This window comes from Pinus tabuliformis, chromosome X, assembly GCF_031772625.1.
Source record: "Pinus tabuliformis cultivar Carrire ecotype Pingquan chromosome X, CPIR1, whole genome shotgun sequence".
Lineage (NCBI taxonomy): Eukaryota > Viridiplantae > Streptophyta > Pinopsida > Pinales > Pinaceae > Pinus > Pinus tabuliformis.
The window spans coordinates 1,255,133,053-1,255,152,164 of record NC_142308.1 but is presented as its reverse complement, the minus strand read 5'-3'; the positions used below and the strand labels follow the sequence as shown (position 1 = coordinate 1,255,152,164).

The 19,112-nt window shown below is 39.0% G+C and overlaps 1 protein-coding gene across 1 annotated transcript in view; it reads right to left on the bottom strand.

Annotated features, from left to right (window-relative positions):
• LOC149144544 (pre-mRNA cleavage factor Im 25 kDa subunit 2-like) overlaps positions 1-19,112 on the bottom strand; it is a 63,103-nt gene that overhangs the window by 33,649 nt on the left and 10,342 nt on the right. The window contains exon 5 of the mRNA XM_089446593.1: positions 19,033-19,106. Within this exon, the coding sequence (XP_089302719.1) occupies positions 19,033-19,106 (74 nt within the window). The remainder of the gene's footprint in view (positions 1-19,032; positions 19,107-19,112) is intronic.

Sequence of the window (19,112 nt, the reverse complement as noted above, 5' to 3'; positions counted from 1 at the left end):
GCTGATTAGCAGTGGAATATAAGCTCTATATACAGTTTGAAGGCAGCCCCAATCCGTTGTTAAGAGAGGTCCATTATCAGTCTTGTAAAGACTCTTATTCACTGCCCAAAGAGACCTAGTTGCAGTCACTTTAACTATTGTCATAATACCACATTTCTGTAGGTGACAACATGGCCTAATTGTAGACTATTTGGGCATGTTGGTGTAGACTCTATAACTCAGTGTTGTTGGACATATTATGGGATAGAAGCATAGTACATGGGACAGCGGCAATGACACTAGGACAGTTGCAAGTGGGACAGCTGAAAGCTTGGTGACACATAGGATAGCTGCAACATGGGACAGTTGCAAGCATGAAGAATCATGGACAGCAACAGCATGTTAAAACCATGGACAACAGCAAGTACAATGCAACAAGTATATTGGGACAACAGTAAGCATGGTGCAGAAGTGGCACTATGTACAACAGTGCTAAAACACTGGGACAATAGCAGCATGAGGTCCAGCATGGTGATGATGGGTGTAGCATGGTGAGGTGCAACATGATAACGAGATGCAACACAATGATAGGTGAATATATTGTGACTCCTTAGACTCCTATATATAGAAAGGAGGTTTTGTCATTTGAATCATCCAAGAATTGTTCATTTATGTAATGTAAATGAGGTTGCCCCCTCGAAGAGGCTGAATTCTAAGGCGTTGATCCATCTTTTCTATCTTTTCTTGAGCTGGTTTCATAACATTTGGTATCAGAGCTTTGGATTCTAGGGTTTCGCTGCTCCAAACAGGTCATCATGGCATTTTCGCTATAACTTTTTTCTGCGACGTTTCAGAAGTTGCAAAAAAAACCCATTTGAGAAGAAATCGTGCTGAACCTCGGGTCCGAATTTCAGAGCTTTTCGCGCTATATTTGCAGAGATATGATCTGAGGAAGTTGGTCTTTTTGCAGACTCCTGAATTACATTCCAAACAGGTGACCTGGGGAAAATCATCATAACTTTCTCTCTGGGGATCAGATTGAAATTTCGTAAGAAGGTACAGAAAGAGGACAGACTCTAGTTTCTTGTATGCATTTTTCAGATTCAAATGTCAAAACAGTGACTCGTGCCACGTCGTACAAGTTCGCTCTACTGAACTAGTCTATAATCAAGTCACTGTGGGCGATTTCGCATAACTCTTCCGTGGAGAATCCAATTTGGGTTAGACTTGTGGCATTGGAAAGAGGACACAGAGGGCTACTACAGGTCACAAATTCAGAACTAGATGATCGAAAAGTACAGAGATACATCAGAGGTAATATCGAGCTCCTACAAAGTGAAAAAAGGTGTGTAGATTTTCTTAAATTTTTGCTTAAGCGGGGTTTGAAAATTATTTTGAAGGAATTATTATCGGTAACTGATGCCCCGAGGAAAGAAAATGCAAACACCTAGTAAGGAACCTGAAAGCTCTAGCATGACTCATGAAGAAGAGGAAGAAATGCTACATGATATATCAAAATTACAAGAACAAGTGCAACAAATGTCACGCTCACAAAAGCTAACAGAAGCTAAGATAAATGGCATGGAATCTAAGATAAAGGGCGTGGAAGCTAAGATGGATGATTGGAAGACAGATTTGAAGACAGACATGGAAGAATTGAAGATAGATTTGAACACAAACTTGAAGACAGGCATGACAGATATGAAGACAGATTTGACAAATTTTCTACAAGAAATACTTACTAATGGTGAAAAGGTAGTAAAGGAAACTCATGATGCGAACAAAAGAAATGTTAATCATGATATCATAGACTCTAATGTTGGATCGAAGCCCCACCATATTCCAAAAATCGATATGAGGAAGTTTGATGGCAAGGATCCTGCAACATGGATATTACAGATGGAGCAATTTTTCGATCTCAATAATGTGCAAAACACACAAAAGGTACGTATGGCAACTTTATATTTGGAACCAAATCAGTTTGTATGGTATCAATGGCTTTGCTCTCGTAAACAATTTATCACTTGGGCAATTTTTACGGAAGAATTGATAGCACATTATGAGGATACAAAAAGCAACACTTTTTTTAGCCAATTGATAAGTCTCAAACAAAAGGGTTCAATAATGGAGCACATTGAGGAGTTCCAAAAATTGAACATAAGGGTAAAAGATATTCCAGAGGAGCATAGGATTGATGTGTTCATAGGGTCTTTAAAGGATAATATCCAACATGATGTTCGCCTTTGGGAACCTGATTCATTAGAGAAGGCATTCAGGTTAGCAAGAAAAATGGAAAGCAAAATTATGGCAACCAGGAAGCATACCACTCACAACTATAAAGACGGAAGTGTTGTTGCCCCTAGTCTTCCACAACCTATAAGGTTGACACCACAACAATTGGAAGAAAAAAGAGCAAAAGGGCTTTGTTACAGTTGTGATAGCAAATACACTAAAGGTCATAAGTGTGCTGAGAAGAAATTATTCTACATAGATTGTGAAGAGGAAGAAGAAAAGGAGCAAGAAAGGTCAAAAGAAGAGGATATACTCCAGGAACAAAGCCTAGATGAAGAAAAAATAAATCCGACCATATCTTGTAATGCATTGGCGGGAATTACCACTCCTCAAACCATCAAGATAGAAGGACAAATCAAGAAGAAAAAGGTAATAGTGTTGATTGATTCAGGAAGCACCCACAATTTTATTCATTGTAGGGTAGCAAAAGAATTGAATTGCTTCCTATATCCAGCACCAGAGTGTCAAGTGATGATTGCAAATGGAGGAACAATAAATTGCTCTGGAAAGTGCCATAATATCAAGCTATCCATGGGAGAATATGTATTGACTAGCCCAATGCTTTCCATTCCAATGGGAGGTGCTGATGTTGTACTAGGAGTCCAATGGCTACAATCCTTGGGTACAATAGCTTTTAATTTTCAAGAACTTTTCATCAAATTTTCTGGAAGGAAAGGAAGTTGAATTAAGGGGTATTGCAGGGAAACCAGGAAAGATAATCAGCTCTAATGGTATGACAAAGCTTCTAAAAAAGGAGCAAAGAGGTGTAATTGCACAATTATGTTCGCTAGATGTTTCCACATTGGAATCATCTATTTCTCCAGATCTCCAAAAAGTCCTGGACAATCATTCCAAGGTATTTGAGACTCCCAAAGGTCTCCCACCTATGCGTGATCATGATCATGCTATTCATCTGATTCCAGGAAGTGTTCCTCCAAACATCAGGCCGTACAGATATCCCTATGTCCAAAAGAGTGAAATTGAACGTATGGTTGCAGAAATGCTAGAGGCTGGTATAATTCAACCGAGTCAAAGTTCTTTCTCTGCTCCAGTAGTATTGGTGCACAAGAAGGATGGATCATGGCGCATGTGTCCGGATTATAGGGAGCTCAACAAGCTCACTATTAAAGATAAGTTCCCCATTCCTGTCATTGATGAATTACTGGATGAATTGCATGGATCAATTTACTTCACCAAGTTGGATCTTCGTTCAGGATATCATCAAATCAGAATGAAGATTGAAGACATTCCGAAAAAGCATTTAGAACTCATGAGGGTCATTATGAATTTTTGGTCATGCCTTTTGGCCTTACCAATGCACCTTCAACATTTCAAGGTTTGATGAATTCAATTTTCAAACCATTCCTTAGAAAATTTGTGTTAGTATTTTTTGATGATATACTAATCTACAGCAAGTCTTGGAAGGATCATGTTGAACATGTTGACAGGGTGCTACAACTATTGGAGGAGAAACAATTATATGCAAAAAGATCCAAATGTTTCTTTGGAGTCCAGGAGGTGGAATATTTGGGTCATATTGTATCTCATGAAGGAGTTAAGGTAGACCCTAGCAAAATTAAAGCCATTAAGGAATGGAAAATCCCCACATCCATAAAGCATCTGCGAGGATTTCTTGGGTTGACAGGGTATTATCGCAAGTTTGTTAAGAATTATGGGAGAATAGCAGCACCTCTAACAACATTATTGAAGAAAGATGCATTTTCATGGACTCCGGAAGCAACAAAGGCCTTTGAACATCTTAAAGAGGCAATGTGCCAAGCACCGGTCTTAGCTACACCGGACTTCACAAAAACCTTTATTGTGGAATGTGATGCTTCAGGAAATGGAATTGGTGTTGTTCTAATGCAAGATGAAAGACCCATTGCTTTTGAAAGTCGTCCAATCAAGGGAAAGTTTTTAAGCAAAGCTATTTATGAGAAGGAAATGTTGGCAATACTCCATGCACTTAAGAAATGGCGACCCTACCTAATGGGAAGACACTTCAAGGTAAAAACGGATCATGATAGCCTTAAATACTTTTTAGAACAAAGATTATCCTCTGAAGAGCAACAAAAGTGGGTCACAAAGATGTTGGGTTATGACTTTGAAATCATCTACAAAAAAGGGAAGCAAAATGTGGTGGCAGATGCACTCTCAAGAAAGGATGAGGATGTGGAAGCATTGTTGTGCGCCATTTCTATTATCCAACCAGATTGGATAAACGAAGCAAGGGAGGAATGGAAGAATGACGAAGAAGTGTGGGCACTTATTCGAAAGCTACAACAAGATTCCAGTACGTCTGATACATTTAGCTGGCAAAATGATTCGTTATGGTACAAAGATCGCTTATACCTCTGTAAGAATTCCCAGCTAAAACAAAAGATTCTTATGGAATTGCACACTTCTCCCTTAGGAGGGCACTCAGGATTTTTAAAAACTTACCACAGGGTTAAGAAGGAATTTTTTTGGGATGGCCTTAAATCAGATATTCAAAAGTTTGTGGCGGAATGTTTGGTTTGCCAACAAAATAAAGTTGAAACAATTAAGACACCGGGTCTATTACAACCTTTATCCATTCCAAGCCAACGTTGGGAGGAGGTTTCAATGGATTTTATCACAGGTTTACCCAAGTCTGAGGGAAAGAGTGTCATCATGGTGGTAGTTGACAGACTTACCAAGTATGCACACTTTTGTGCATTATCACATCCATTTAAAGCCAGTACAGTTTCTACTGCATTTATGGAAACAATTCAAAAGCTACATGGAAACCCAAAGATTATTGTAAGTGACAGAGATCCCATTTTCACTGGAAATTTTTGGACAGAATTATTTTCTTGTCTTGGTACTCAGTTAGCTCATAGCTCATCTTATCATCCTCAATCTGATGGGCAAACTGAGATAGTAAACAAATGTTTGGAAGGATATCTTCGTTGCTTTGTATCTGATAAACAGACACAATGGGTCAAATGGTTGCCTCTGGCTGAATGGTGGTATAACACTTCCTTCCATACAGCAACAAAAATGACCCCATTTATGGCACTTTATGGGTATCAACCACCATCCATCACATCATATTTAAGAGAAAATTCTAAGGTTCAGGCAGTGGAACATCACATCGAACATCAACAACAAGTCCTCCAACTCTTAAAGGATAACCTCGTGTTGGCACAGAATAGAATGAAACAACAGGCAGATCAACATCGCAGTGAAAGAAGTTTTGATGTAGGTGATTGGGTATTCCTACGGCTACAACCATATAAGCAAATGTCCCTCAAGCAAGCTAAGAAGGATAATAAATTATCACCAAAGTATTATGGTCCGTACAAGGTGTTGCAAAAGATTGGTACTATGGCATACAAATTGGAGCTTCCTGCAGCTTCTCGATTGCACCCAGTTTTCCATGTTTCATGTTTAAAGAAGGTTATAGGCGACAAGCTCCCAGTTCAAACAATATTGCCAGAACTTGACGAGGAAGGAAAAATTATATTGGAACCGGAAGCAGTCACAGAAACAAGAACTCGACAGCTACGAAATCGATCAATTTCAGAGTATCTTATCAAGTGGAAGAACTTATCCGCTGAAGATTCCACATGGGAGGATGAGAATTTTATGCAGAAGTATCCAGAACTACTCAAGCGTTGAGGACAACACTTTTTTGAAGGAGAGGGGCATGTTGGGTCCCTATAATACTAGTGATTACCCCATTACTATTGTAGTTATACCCCTTATTAATATTGTTGTGCCCCTATTGCCCCCATATTGTTATTACTGTGCCCCATAGAATCCCTCTATTGTTATTTTTGTGGCTTTATATTATTATTGTTAGGTCGGCTGGATTATATTGTGACTCCTTAGACTCCTATATATAGAAAGGAGGTTTTGTCATTTGAATCATCCAAGAATTGTTCATTTATGTAATGTAAAGGAGGTTGCCCCCTCGAAGAGGCTGAATTCTAAGGCGTTGATCCATCTTTTCTATCTTTTCTTGAGCTGGTTTCATAACAGTGAAGAAGTCACCTTAGAGAATCAGTTGAAGCAGCATGTCTTCAACTGATCTCATGTAGATATGATCTATGATCTTATCTAGATAAGTCAAAGTATTGACTTTTGTTGTAAATGTACTATCTCTCTCTCTTTGCTGAACTATTGAAGAACATATAAGAAGAATTGATCAAGGGTTTCCCCACATTGGGGTTTGTCCTTGGCTAGCGCCACATCTTGTGTCCTCTTGTCTTGGCTTGTCTTCTGCGATTTATGTTTATGTTCTATCTACAGTTTACTTTAATGCTGATGTGATTGCTAATCTGGAAAAGATATTGAGCTAACTGTGAAAATTAAAATAAATTGCTCTAAGCATAGAACATACCTAAACTTAACATGGTATCAGAGCTGAGGTGAAGACAATGCCCAAGCAAGAGTGAAAGAGCAATCACCAAAGACAGTTGGGAAATGACAAAAGGATCAATGGATTCCTCATCCCTCTTCAAATTCACCTAGGGTGAAATCGAAGCAGAGAACATTATCAGAATAGCACAGCAGAAGCTTATGATGGCCTACCTAAAGATCACTTCATTGGGAAGTCTGGATCTAAGGGTGGAAAGAAAGGCAGATGACTTGTTCGGCCATTATGCGAAGGAGTGTCCGAATGGTAGGGACACATCACTTGATGATGATAACAATCATTCCAGGGACATCTTCAATGATCAGAGGAATGACAGGTAATGCAGGTCATCAAGGAAATGGCTGACTCTTCAGAGAAAGCAAGGAACCCCAGGTATGGAGAATCAAATGTTGTTTTTGATAAGATAAAGCTATCTTGTATTAGCCCTCTCCTTCAGATTCTGTGGGAATCTAGCTTATTGATTATAGTGCTTCAAGGCACTTCATCGGATAGAAGGGTGCTCGCTCGAATTTGGTAAGAGATGGAAACAGTCGTGGGATTATACTTGGAGCCGATGCCACCTATCCCGGAAAGGGTGTAGGAAATGTTACCCCTCAATTGAATGAGGGTAACTCGATTCATTTACAAAATCTCTTTTATGTACCTAATTGCAAGAAAAACCAGGTGTCCATTTCGGCAATGGAAGTCAAAGGTTTCAGGGTGGCATTCATCGATGGAAAGGTACGTATTTGAAAATATAATTTTCAAAGATGCTTTTTGAGTTTAGGGTTGGCGTTTGTATCAAGTTGCAGGATGGTCCATCAGAGACCATGTCAATTGTTACATCTCACCTATAGCACCGAAGGTCTACTTATTATGGGGCACTACCTGATGTGAGTCAGATGGTGACAGGGATGCCTGAATTCAAAAGGAGCATGAAGGTACATGTCTGAGATGTACCAAAGGAAAATCTTACAAGGGGACCATTCCCCTCATATAGCAGGTCCACAGGTTTGGAACAACTCGAGGGGTTTGAGATTCATGATCGAGAATCTCATGTATGCAGGTGGAAGAAAGCCCTCTATGGCTTGAAACAAAACACCCCGGGCATAGTATGAGAGGATTGATAGTTGTCTGATGAAGCTAAGATTCACTAGGAGTGAAATCGATCCAAACCATTGCTCGAAGGTTGTGGATGATATACCTCTCATACCGACACCTTCTAAGGACGACCTATTTCTGACAGGTGCAGACCCTCTCATTTGCAGAAGTAAGAGGGAGTTGAATTCCGGATGTGTAATGGTAAATTGCAAGCCCGTGACTACCTCGAGGATCTTCACTTTCAGAAGTTATATGGTGATGATGTCGGACCAAACTTGGGAAATGCCTCTGAGCTTCATAAACTCATTTGCATTGATGTTCTTGGTGAACTTCCGTCCAGAAATATGTTTCGCAGTTAGCATGGTGAGCTCATATTTGGTTGAGCTTCACTGGATTGGTGCCAAGAATCTTCTGAGATATCTTCGGGGCACAATCTCTCATGGATTGAGATACACTGCCGGAAATATGAAGCTGCATGATTATTCGAATGCTGACTAAGTAGGGAATGTGGAGGATCACTAGAGCACTTCTCAGTGTTGGTTCTCTTTAGGTTTTGCTTCGATATCATGGATGAGCAGGAAGCGGAAGTCAGTTGCTATAAGCACTTCCAAGACCGAATACATAGCTATGAGTATGATCTCGTGTGAAGCTGCCTAGTTGTGGAAGCTCTTTAGTGAGTTGTTTGTACATATGATGAATACCATTGTGATTCTCAGTGACAACCAGGGGGGATTCGATTGTTGAGGAATCCAGTATTCGATAATTGCTCCAGCAGATAGACATCATATACTACCTTATTTGGGATATGGTAAGTCGATGAGCAAGGTGGCTCCATCGCATTGAGACTGATGTGCAAGTCGCCGAAAATTTTGACAAAGCCCCTGGGAAAGGTCAAATTCTTGACTTTCCAAGAATGACCTGGTGTCGTTCAGAGACCCTCTTATGAGGATCATGTATGATGCACACATTGAGCTCTGGGAGCTCCAGGGGGCCCCAGGGTACTTCTTAAAGCGACATACAACCACAGGGCGACTCACCCTCCCCTGGTGGTGCGCTATGTATAGGATGATTAGTTCTCCTGTGGCGACTGTGAAAAAGGATGATTAGTTCTCTTGTGGGCTGGGATGATTAGTTCTCCCGTGGCGACTGTGGGACAGGATGATTCGTTCTCCTATGGACAGGATGATTCGTTCTCCTATGGACAGGATGATTCGTTCTCTTGTCGAGGCATCCTACCCATGCAGTCTGGGACTCATGGGAAGTACCTCTCATTTGATCAATGAGTAGGGAAATGGGGTTAGGGACCATTAGTAGTACTATTGATGGACGCATCATTATATCTACCATACTCCCTATGTTAGGATGACCTCCATTGATCTGGGAGCAATGAAACTGATTTGGGATCAGTATGAGTGGTTTGAGACACTCCCTTGTGATGTTGATCTGGGATCAATGAAACTAACTTCGGGTCCATAGAGAATCGTATGAGACATTCTCGATCAATTCTTCTTTTTCATGGTTCAGCGGAGCAGGACAGAGCAGAGCAGAGTAGAGCTCAACATAAACGAGCAAAGCAGAGCAGTGCAGGGCACTGATGGCAGAGATAGTACAGTCAGACAATTGGTTCAACGGATGGATTTCTCCCTAGTTGAGAGGGAGTGTTAAAATTGGCAACTAGGGCCAAACTCCATGTGGGTCATCTTATTAATGGCAGCTGATATTTTTCTTGGATCCCTCTCATCGAGAGGTGTAGGATTGATCTAAAGATCATCCGATTCTGATAAGTATTCATGGAGAAACGAATTTATTTGTGACATGGGACAATTCGTCAAGGTCGGCCAACAACCAAATAAACCCCACTTATGCTCAACATTTTACTATAAAAAGAGGTGGCTTGCAAGTCATTTGCACACACTCTTCTTGTGCTCTCTTCCTCTCCACTTGTCTTTGGGTTTTGGTGGGAGGAGAGATCCTAAGAGTATACGTTGCCCTAAGTTTATGATGCCCTAGTCGTAGATGAAGAGGAGGACCTAGTCGCAGTTCTAGAGTGGAGATCTAGCCCTAGTCGCAGTCAAAGGGAGCTCCAATTCATAGCCAAAAGGAGCCCTAATCCGCTGTCTAAAGGAGGCCTAAAACGCAGTCTAGAGAGACCTACTCTAAGGTCATCTATCTGCTGTCAAAAAGGAGGCCATAATTCAGTAGCAAGGAAAGGCCACATCTGCCACAAGAGGAAAGGTAGAAGAAGCCCTTAACTGCAGCGAAAGCAAGCCCTAGCCGCAGCAAGGAGAAGTCTAGCCAGCGAGGTCATTTGAGGGCTATTTCAGGGGTCCGTTTAGTGGACAGAGTGACTGTTCTTGGAGGGCCGAGGCAAGGAGGGTTTGGTTGAGGGTGCAACAACTATTTTAGGGTGACAAGTCCATACGTTGGGCTTGGAACTGCCCTCAAGGAGTAGCGTGGAGGGCATAATCCTATTTAAGGACAACCGCAGCAAGAGGAAGCAATTCTGGGTTAGCTTGCCGATTGTTAAGGACTATGGTTGGTTGCCCTAACTAGTCTAGAATTGTAGCATCCTAATTACCCTAGAACAATGAGCTAGTGCACACATCTTGGAATGTATCTTGTATGTGTTGAGTCAGTTTGATGTCTGTAAAGTGTAGCCATAATCCGCAGCAAAGGGAGGGTTGATCAACAGTGGAATATAAGCTCTATATACAGTTTGAAGGCAACCCCAATCCGTTGTTAAGAGAGGTCCATTATCAGTCTTGTAAAGACTCTTATTCACTGCCCAAAGAGACCTAGTTGCAGTCACTTTAACTACTGTCATAATACCACATTGCTGTAGGTGACAGCATGGCCTAATTGTAGACTATTTGGGCATGTTGGTGTAGACTCTATAACTCAGTGTTGCTGGACATATTATGGGACAACAACATAGTACATGGGACAACTGCAATGACACTAGGACAACTGCAAGTGGGATAACAACAAGCTTGGTGACACATAGGACAACTGCAACATGGGACCACTGCAAGCATGAAGAATCATGGACAGTAGCACCATGTTAAAGCATGGACAACAGCAAGTATATTGGGATATCAATAAGCATGGTGCAGAAGTGGCACTATGTACAACAGTGCTAAAACACTGGGACAGCAACAGCATGAGGTCCAACATGGTGATGATGGGTGCAGCATGGTGCAACACGGTGAGGTGCAGCATGATAACGAGATGCAGCACAATGATAGGTGAAGGAGTCACCTTAGAGAATCAGTTGAAGCAGCATGTCTTCAACTGATCTCATGTAGAGATGATCTATGATCTTATCTAGATAAGTCAAAGTATTGACTTCTGCTGTAAATGTATTATCTCTTTCTCTCTATTGAACTATTGAAGAACATATAAGAAGAATTGATCAAGGGTTTCCCCACATTGGGGTTTGTCCCTGGCTAGCGCCACATCTTGTGTCCTCTTGTCTTGGCTTGTCTTTTGCGATTTATGTTTATGTTCTATCTGCAGTTTACTTTAATGCTAATGTGATTGCTAATCTAGAAAAGATATTGAGCTTATTGTGAAAATTGAAATAAATTTCTCTAAGCATAGAACATACCTAAACTTAACATGGTATCAGATCTGAAGTGAAGACAATGCCCTAATCAAGAGGGAGTTTTGGATCACCCCTGATTACAAAGGAGTGACATTTGTGTTTTTCCATCTCATGGGTCATGCACTAGACCAAGACTAACAACCGTAAGTCTAGATGAAGGCCATGAATGGAAAAGTAGACACAAGATAGACAAAACATTCTTGTCTTCACTTGGGAAGAAAGAATGGGAGGATTAGTTAATCATCTGGCATCTGATGCTTCTTTGAGGATGTGTAGGGCATCCAAGACAAGAGTAGGCAAGAGGACCAATATTCTTTGAGGGTTGGGAACCTAAGATAAGAATAGTCCTAGAAGGTCATACTCAGTGAACACTCGGGTGAGTATGTACCTTGAGAGACAATGATGAAGGTGTCTATAAATCAATGGTCTTGCCAGCATTGTAGCTCATGGTCTCGTAAAGAGATGGAGTTGTTAGTCAAGGCCTTGCAATATGACAATGCTGATGAATATGATGCTATAACAGATGGATTGCAAAATCCGGTTTCTCTTATGTGAATTCTTCAAGATTGATAACAGCGAAACACCTTGTAATATTGTATGAATACCTCCCTAGTTAAGAGGGAGTGTTGTAGGAAATGTAACTAAGTTCAGTCTTCATAAATGTACTTTTGATATTTGTAGCTATTTAAGACAAGAAATATTATTTTTATAATATATGTCAATGAGTTTCTTACTCATTGAAATAGGTCTAGCACTAGTTAAAGTGCTATAGGTGAGTCAAATAGTCAAAAGAAAAGGTTGAAGACCTTAAGGGCATGTTACACCTTGTATGTGTATGTATTATGGTCAAGAGAATACCTCCAAGCAAAGTCACAAGCATCCTCCAAGCAACGACATCCTAAAAAGAAGAAATCTGAAGCATAAAAGTCAAGTCGGCCTCAAGTTATCTAGTCGGCCTCAAGTCGGCCTAAAAGAAGGAGCAGACACCTATATATTAGGGTCATTACACCACTCCAATACAACGCATTCATCTCTGGAATTAGTGCAGAAAAGAAGGAACAGAAAGGGTGATCAAGTGACAAGAAAGGAAGCCTCTAGTGCAGTGTACAAGGAGAAGTCTAGGCCGAAGTTGAGAGGATTGTTTCCTAGGTTTAAAAACAGTCACACGTGTGAGAAACAGAGCCTCTTCCTGCAGTCATTGCAGCACTATCATCACAGTCACATAACATCATTGGTTGGGCAATCTAAGCAGGCCTATAAGGCCCCTCACTCAAGTGTAGAAGGAGCTCTCTCAAGCGAAGAAGGAAGAGGTCTAAATCACAAAGAAAACAGTCACACATGCGAAGGTAAAGAGGCTGTCCCTGCTGTCATAACAGCCCTTCCATTACAGTCTTACAAGTTCATTGATTGGTGAAGACAAGAAAGGAATCATCATAGGAAAAGGGTCTCATCAAAGGTATCTCCTCTAGAGCAAGTGCAACAAGGTTTACTAATAAGTTGAAAGAAGGACAAAGTGTCGGGGAACAAAGTGCTGGAAGAAGGAAGCCTATGTACCGGGGAACAAAGTGCAGAAAGGAGAAAGGGCTTGACTTGTGCTTGGAGGATATTCTAGTCAAGGGTCTAGGGTTTGGCATTGATCAATAGAAGCTTCAATAAGAGAAATTCACTAAAGGGTTTTCCTCTCAAGAGAAGAGAGGTTTTGGCCCTGGCAGAGAGCCAACATCTTGTGTTTTTGTTCTTATGTTTTTGGTAGCAGTTTGATGAAGTACACACACATGCATTAATAATAAGAAGAAGAAGATTAAGCTAACAAGAAAAGTAAAAAGACTTCACACATTGTTATCAAGCAACAAAGAATCACACTACACCTAATTTGCCCTAGATTCTTCAACAGGAGAGGAGTGTAACTTATGCATTTAACAGAGAAGTGTAACTTATGCATTAAAGAGGTGTAAGAGGAATCTTTTTATGACGAGTCATTAAAGTGTTCAAGAGAGTGTAGGAGGTGCGTAAGAGCATTAAAGAGAAGGAGGAATGAATCCATTAAGAGAGAGTAACATATGCATTAATTGAGGGGAGTTACATATGACATGATTGAGAGACTTGAAATTCTTTTTAATAATATAATAATATCATAATAATAATAATAATATTAATGATAATATTGATGATTAAGTCGAAATTGAACTATTAGGATTGATTGATGGTCAAAAAGGATTTTCCATCAACAATGCTTGATTACCAATTGACGCCAGGTGATTTACTATTTTTGGAAAGTCATACTTGAGACTTTCTATTTTTATAAATTCATCCCTAAGTTGCCAATTTTCAACACAATCACCTCAATAACTTTTACAAAATGAGGTTAAAAAACCCAAAAATGCATTTTAAAATAGATTGGATCTCAGTGGGGCAATAATTTCAATTCTAATGATAAATAAGGAAATCATTGCAATAATTTAAAAAATAAAATATATCATGATAAATACCAATGATATGATCATCGAGTTGGATTTTGATGTTATTATTGCGATAAGTGTAACACTGCTTTTACCAAACAGTAAAAGTACATGACCTTTTCTATATATTTCCTCATACAAAAGGCATACTAATTTATTCAAATCTATGTTGCCAGGAAACGTGGGTTCGGGTGTTAAATTATGGAACTAGGGTTAAATTCGACTTTGGATAGCTCATTTGATGAAGATAATTGTTGCATTAAATTCCTCTCTTCGAGATGACCAAAATTGACCTTAAGATCACCCATTTTGGACAAGCAGAAGTTGGATTTTTAATTTATTCTCACACATGTACAAATTGTTAAGGTCGGCTTCAATGACATGTAGGCTCAGAAGCCCAAAGGACGTGTCCTTTCACCCACTCAGATTGGTATAAATACAAGAGACCTTTTACCTCTTTTGGCATGAATTAACACACTCATACATCTTCTCTCCTTCTCCTATTTGGTTCATATGGCTCAGAAGAAGAAGTCTTCTCTCTCTCTAATTCGAGGTACAGGTGGCCGAATTACAGGGCTGACTGTAGGGCTGAATTACAAAGCCAAATTTCAGGACAATTGCAGGACGTTGACCAACGTTGACTTGGGCAGTTTTGACACATTTTGACTGTGGTTTTGGGTGATTCCTCTCTGTTCTAATAGGCCGCAATTGTTGGTGGAAAATTCAAGGCAATCCGTGATGTTTGACTGAAGCCCTAATTACAGACTTTGACCGCAAACTGCTCCTCCACGTTGACCAGGTTTGACTGCTTCAATTCAGATTGTTTTGGGCTCTATTTGATCAGCTAAGAAGGCCGCATTCACCTCATCTGGACCGAGCTCCTTTGGAGACCTTTTGACAGCTGTCACATCTCTGGTTAGGGCACAAATTGACAACAGTTGACTGTTGTTGACTTGAGCAAACTACAGGCAAAACAGATTTGACTACAGTTGATTCCATTTCTCTTTTATAGTTGCTTGGTATTTTGATATTATTTGGATATTGAATTAATGATGTACTCTCTCTTTGCTAAACATTTGAAGACAATCCAATAAGAAGAAGATTTGCAAGGGTTTTCCCCACAGTGAGTTTTGCCCTGGTCATTGACCAAATTTGTGTCTCTTGTCTCTTGGTTGTCTTTCTATGTGCATTCGTTTATTTGTTCTATCTACTATTGCTCTACTATCATTAGAAAATTGAAGAAGCGAAACTGAGAAATTGAATGCTATTAAATATTGCTGAAATAATAGTTGCAGCATAGAACAAGTGATGAAAAATTAACATCGGGGATGTGTGCATCAATTTTTGAAACAGGGTACATAGGCTTGTCAGGGGTATATTATAATTTATATATATTATATATTATAAATTATAATATATATGAATTTTGAAATCTTCCAACTTACAACAAGAAAAATAAATCATTTAAAGACTTAAACATGAACATTCACTTTGAAATTTCAAATTTGATATCAAGTGGAAATGGCAATTTACATATTGAAATGAAGACAATAACTCCCTTCAAGAAGAAAACCAAAGTAGATTATAAAATTAATATATCTGTTTAAAGAACTTTAAACCATAAAAACACATTCCTCACATATGGATACTACTGAATAAATAAAGAACTTAGTATCAAAGTGTTGTGTTGAGTGTGATGAAACATTTATATTATATGGGTATTGACATTGTGGAGAAATTTATCAAAGCGGAAGAAACGCAAGGAAATTAGCGAATGCTTAAGATAGCAAAACATATTTTTTTAAGTGCATATATCCTTCAAGCTTTAGATGACTTGTACTTAATGGTATTTCTACGTTTTTTTAAATGCATATATCCTTCTTAAGATGACTTGTACTTAATGGTATTTTTGTAAAAGGATGTTGTATTTCAATTAGAGGCATGCATTACTAATTAGTGATTATATCATTAAGAAATAAAATCCAAGAACTAATTCATGGCAAAGAAATTTTAAAAACTTGTACTTTTGAAATGATGGGACTTTAAGACCTCAGAACTTTAGATTTGAAATGTTTTACTAAGATAGGAATTTTGATAAAAATCATGGCAAAGAAATTAAAAAAAAAATTGTACTTCTTTCGAAATGATGGGACTTTAAGACCTCAAAACTTTAAATTTGAAATGTTTTACTAAGATAGGAATTTTTTTTCTTGCCCGGTACCACATAAGAACCCACAACGCACCCATTTTTGGGGTTCGGCGAACCCATTTAAGCAAACAAACCTAGGCCACAAGTATTGAGTATTGAGTTCTTATGGGAAGAACCCAGTTCGTATGGGTGAGTCTGGCAAGTACCCGCTCTAGCACCTATTTCGTGGGGAGGAGAACCCAGAATGGGTTTGCGAACCCGTGCTACAGAGATTCAAATCAATTCCACGAGAAAGTACATTGCATTTAACCATATACATATCAAAATTACAATCATCACATGATAGAAATATTCAAAGAAAATGAGAGGTTCTTAACTTTTCCAAAAGCTAGATTCCAAACAACTGCCTGAATATGAGCATTTTCCACCCAACCCTAGACAATGCTCTGTGGATGCCACCCCCTAGCTGGGCTATGAAGCAATCAAGGCAAAGAAGACAATTTTAGGATTCTCTCAAATCACTCTACCCATTCCAAAAGTATAAAACATCAACCAAGTGACCCCACTACTGAGTAATTTTACCAATCTCTCAACCAAACCACCTTTGGCACTCATAATACCTACCCCACACAACACAAGGAAGGAACTCCTTTCTTTGCTCAACAATCCCTCATAATTTTTCTTCTCTTCAGCGCTCTTCAATGTGTGCATAGAAAATCCAATTACTGTCCATCTTTAGAATGAAATCCAGCAACATTTTCTTTGCTCTTGGATAATTTTTAGGATCAACTTTGTTGTCTTTCAAATCAACTTGGCCTCTAATGTTGCACAACATTCATTCCATCATCTTCACTATGGTTTCCTCCTTTCTCCCCTTCTTCCCAAGGTTCTAATCACTTTCTTTCACGATCTCTTCAATACCATTGTATGGCATCTTCCCTTTTCTAGTAAAAGCTTTCCTTTTCTCTTCTCTATGCTTCCCTAAAAATAGCTTCTCTTTTTCCATTCGAATTTCCTCTATTGGCATGAACAAAAGATGGGATGTAAGAGTCCTAAATCAACTCTTACTGGTTCTAAGAGTGTGGGGGGGCAAGTTGCTAGAATGTAGGAGGTGGTTGCTTAGATCTAGGAGATGGTTACAACCACTTCTCAAATCTCCTATTAAACTATAGGCTAGGAACAACATCAACATCATAAAACACTGAAGGTTAAAGTAATGGCAAAGTGGGTAGTAAAAGAGACATAGATAACTAGGCATATAAAAATTCCCTTGCACCCCTCCCCTTTCCCCTCTTGTGGTATCATATCCCCTTTATATACTTATGCTTAGTCAGTTTTGGTTCTTTTATTAACAGCAAAATAACAACGTTTACAAGTATTTAAAATTTCCATGGTATGTCTACCTCATGGTTTGAATAAGGCATAGTAAAAAAAAGACATGCAAAGCCTTTAAACATAGACAATATCTGGTTCAGTATTTTCAAAGTGTCAAAACCAGGACATTACAGCGAGCAAAGATGTCATCTCTATGGAACCTTAGATCTGAATTCACTCACTACAGTATACAACCCCTTGGATCTGGCTGGACAATGAAGCCTCCATTGCATATTTCTTCTCCTCAGCCTCAAATGTTGGGAGAGACGGCTTTTTGCTCCATAGCTCCTCCCAAAATTACATAGCCAGCCCCCCTTGGCCCTAGGCACTTTATGGATGGCATTCTTGAGCTTTGCATAAGGTCTGACACAATGACAGATTTAGAGTCTAGACAATGATGCTACCTCTACCTCCTCCACCTCCACTTTTACTTTTATTTTATTTTTATTTTAATGATGTTGATGTTAAACTATGGCCTTGAGTCTTACAGATTTTCACTTTTGTTTGGCCTTGCTCATGCTCTCTTTCCATTATAGTTATTTGCATCTCTTTCATTATGATAACATTTTAGCATTTAGGAATGTTACAAAAACCTCAGTCTATTAGCCACTAATTACATTTTCTAGTCCCATTGGAAATTGCTGAAATTAACTTATCTTATCTGGTACCGTGTTAGTTTTCAAAGCCCATTAGCATGAGACAAGGCACACAATGTAAATCTGACTAAATGATTTCTTGCCAAGTGACATGAATTTTTAAACGTATTCACTGAAGATATGGATAATTCTTCAGCCCAAAATACATCTAACCAAAAACTGTTGACTTGTCCTAAAATAACATTTGTAAACTTTACTTTCTCAAACACTTTTATGTCCTAATTTAAAACTAGTGTCTGTTTTTATCAAAATAATGCACCTATCTAATGGGAATTTAGTATTTACATATACTAGAGAATTTTTTTCTTTGTAGAGTAAAACTACTAAATTACCTTTTTATTTGGAAATGCGGCTTACAGTTGTCCTTCAGTGAAATGGTCATGATATGAGGGGCATTTCTGTGGTGTCAAAATCACCAAGAACTTGCATTTGGCCTCATCGGCACCCACTTGGGGGGTTTGAATCCAGGCCTTGGCATTAATACAAGTTCAATCACGTCACAACTTGCTGCTAGACTATAAGTTGATATGGTTCCTACATTTTAAACACAAATCCCATAATCAATGAGGAATCAGGAAAGGCTTTGTAATTTGCTTCTATTGGCCTGCATTTTATTTCCACCGATTTGATCCTTTTGGACTCCAAATGGGCCCTTTCATGTGGCTAAATATGTAAGAAATTGATTTTAATTTTTCTCCTTAATATCCTTTAGTTACTCTTTACAAATCATACATTACAGTGGCTCATTTGTCTAGATTCATTTCGTCCCAATGTGGAATTTATTACCACTATATCTAACAAAATAAGCTTACAAAAAGCATCGACGTATTATAATTTATAAATATCAAAGAATCTCAAGCTCCAGCAAATAGAGTGGAGCTTAACGTCTATGATTCATGATCAAATGTAATCTCTCCCTACACTTACTGTTAAGTCCAAAGGGATCCATATCAGAACAAACCTGATGAAATCTAAGGTGTTTTAAGAAAAGACATTTGGACATTCAGCAACAAGAAATAGAGCATGTATGATTATACCTGCCAGTCTGATTGACCAGAGCTTGAACTGGAACTGAGTTTACTAGTGAGTTTGCGCTTCAATCCTTCAATCTCTGAGT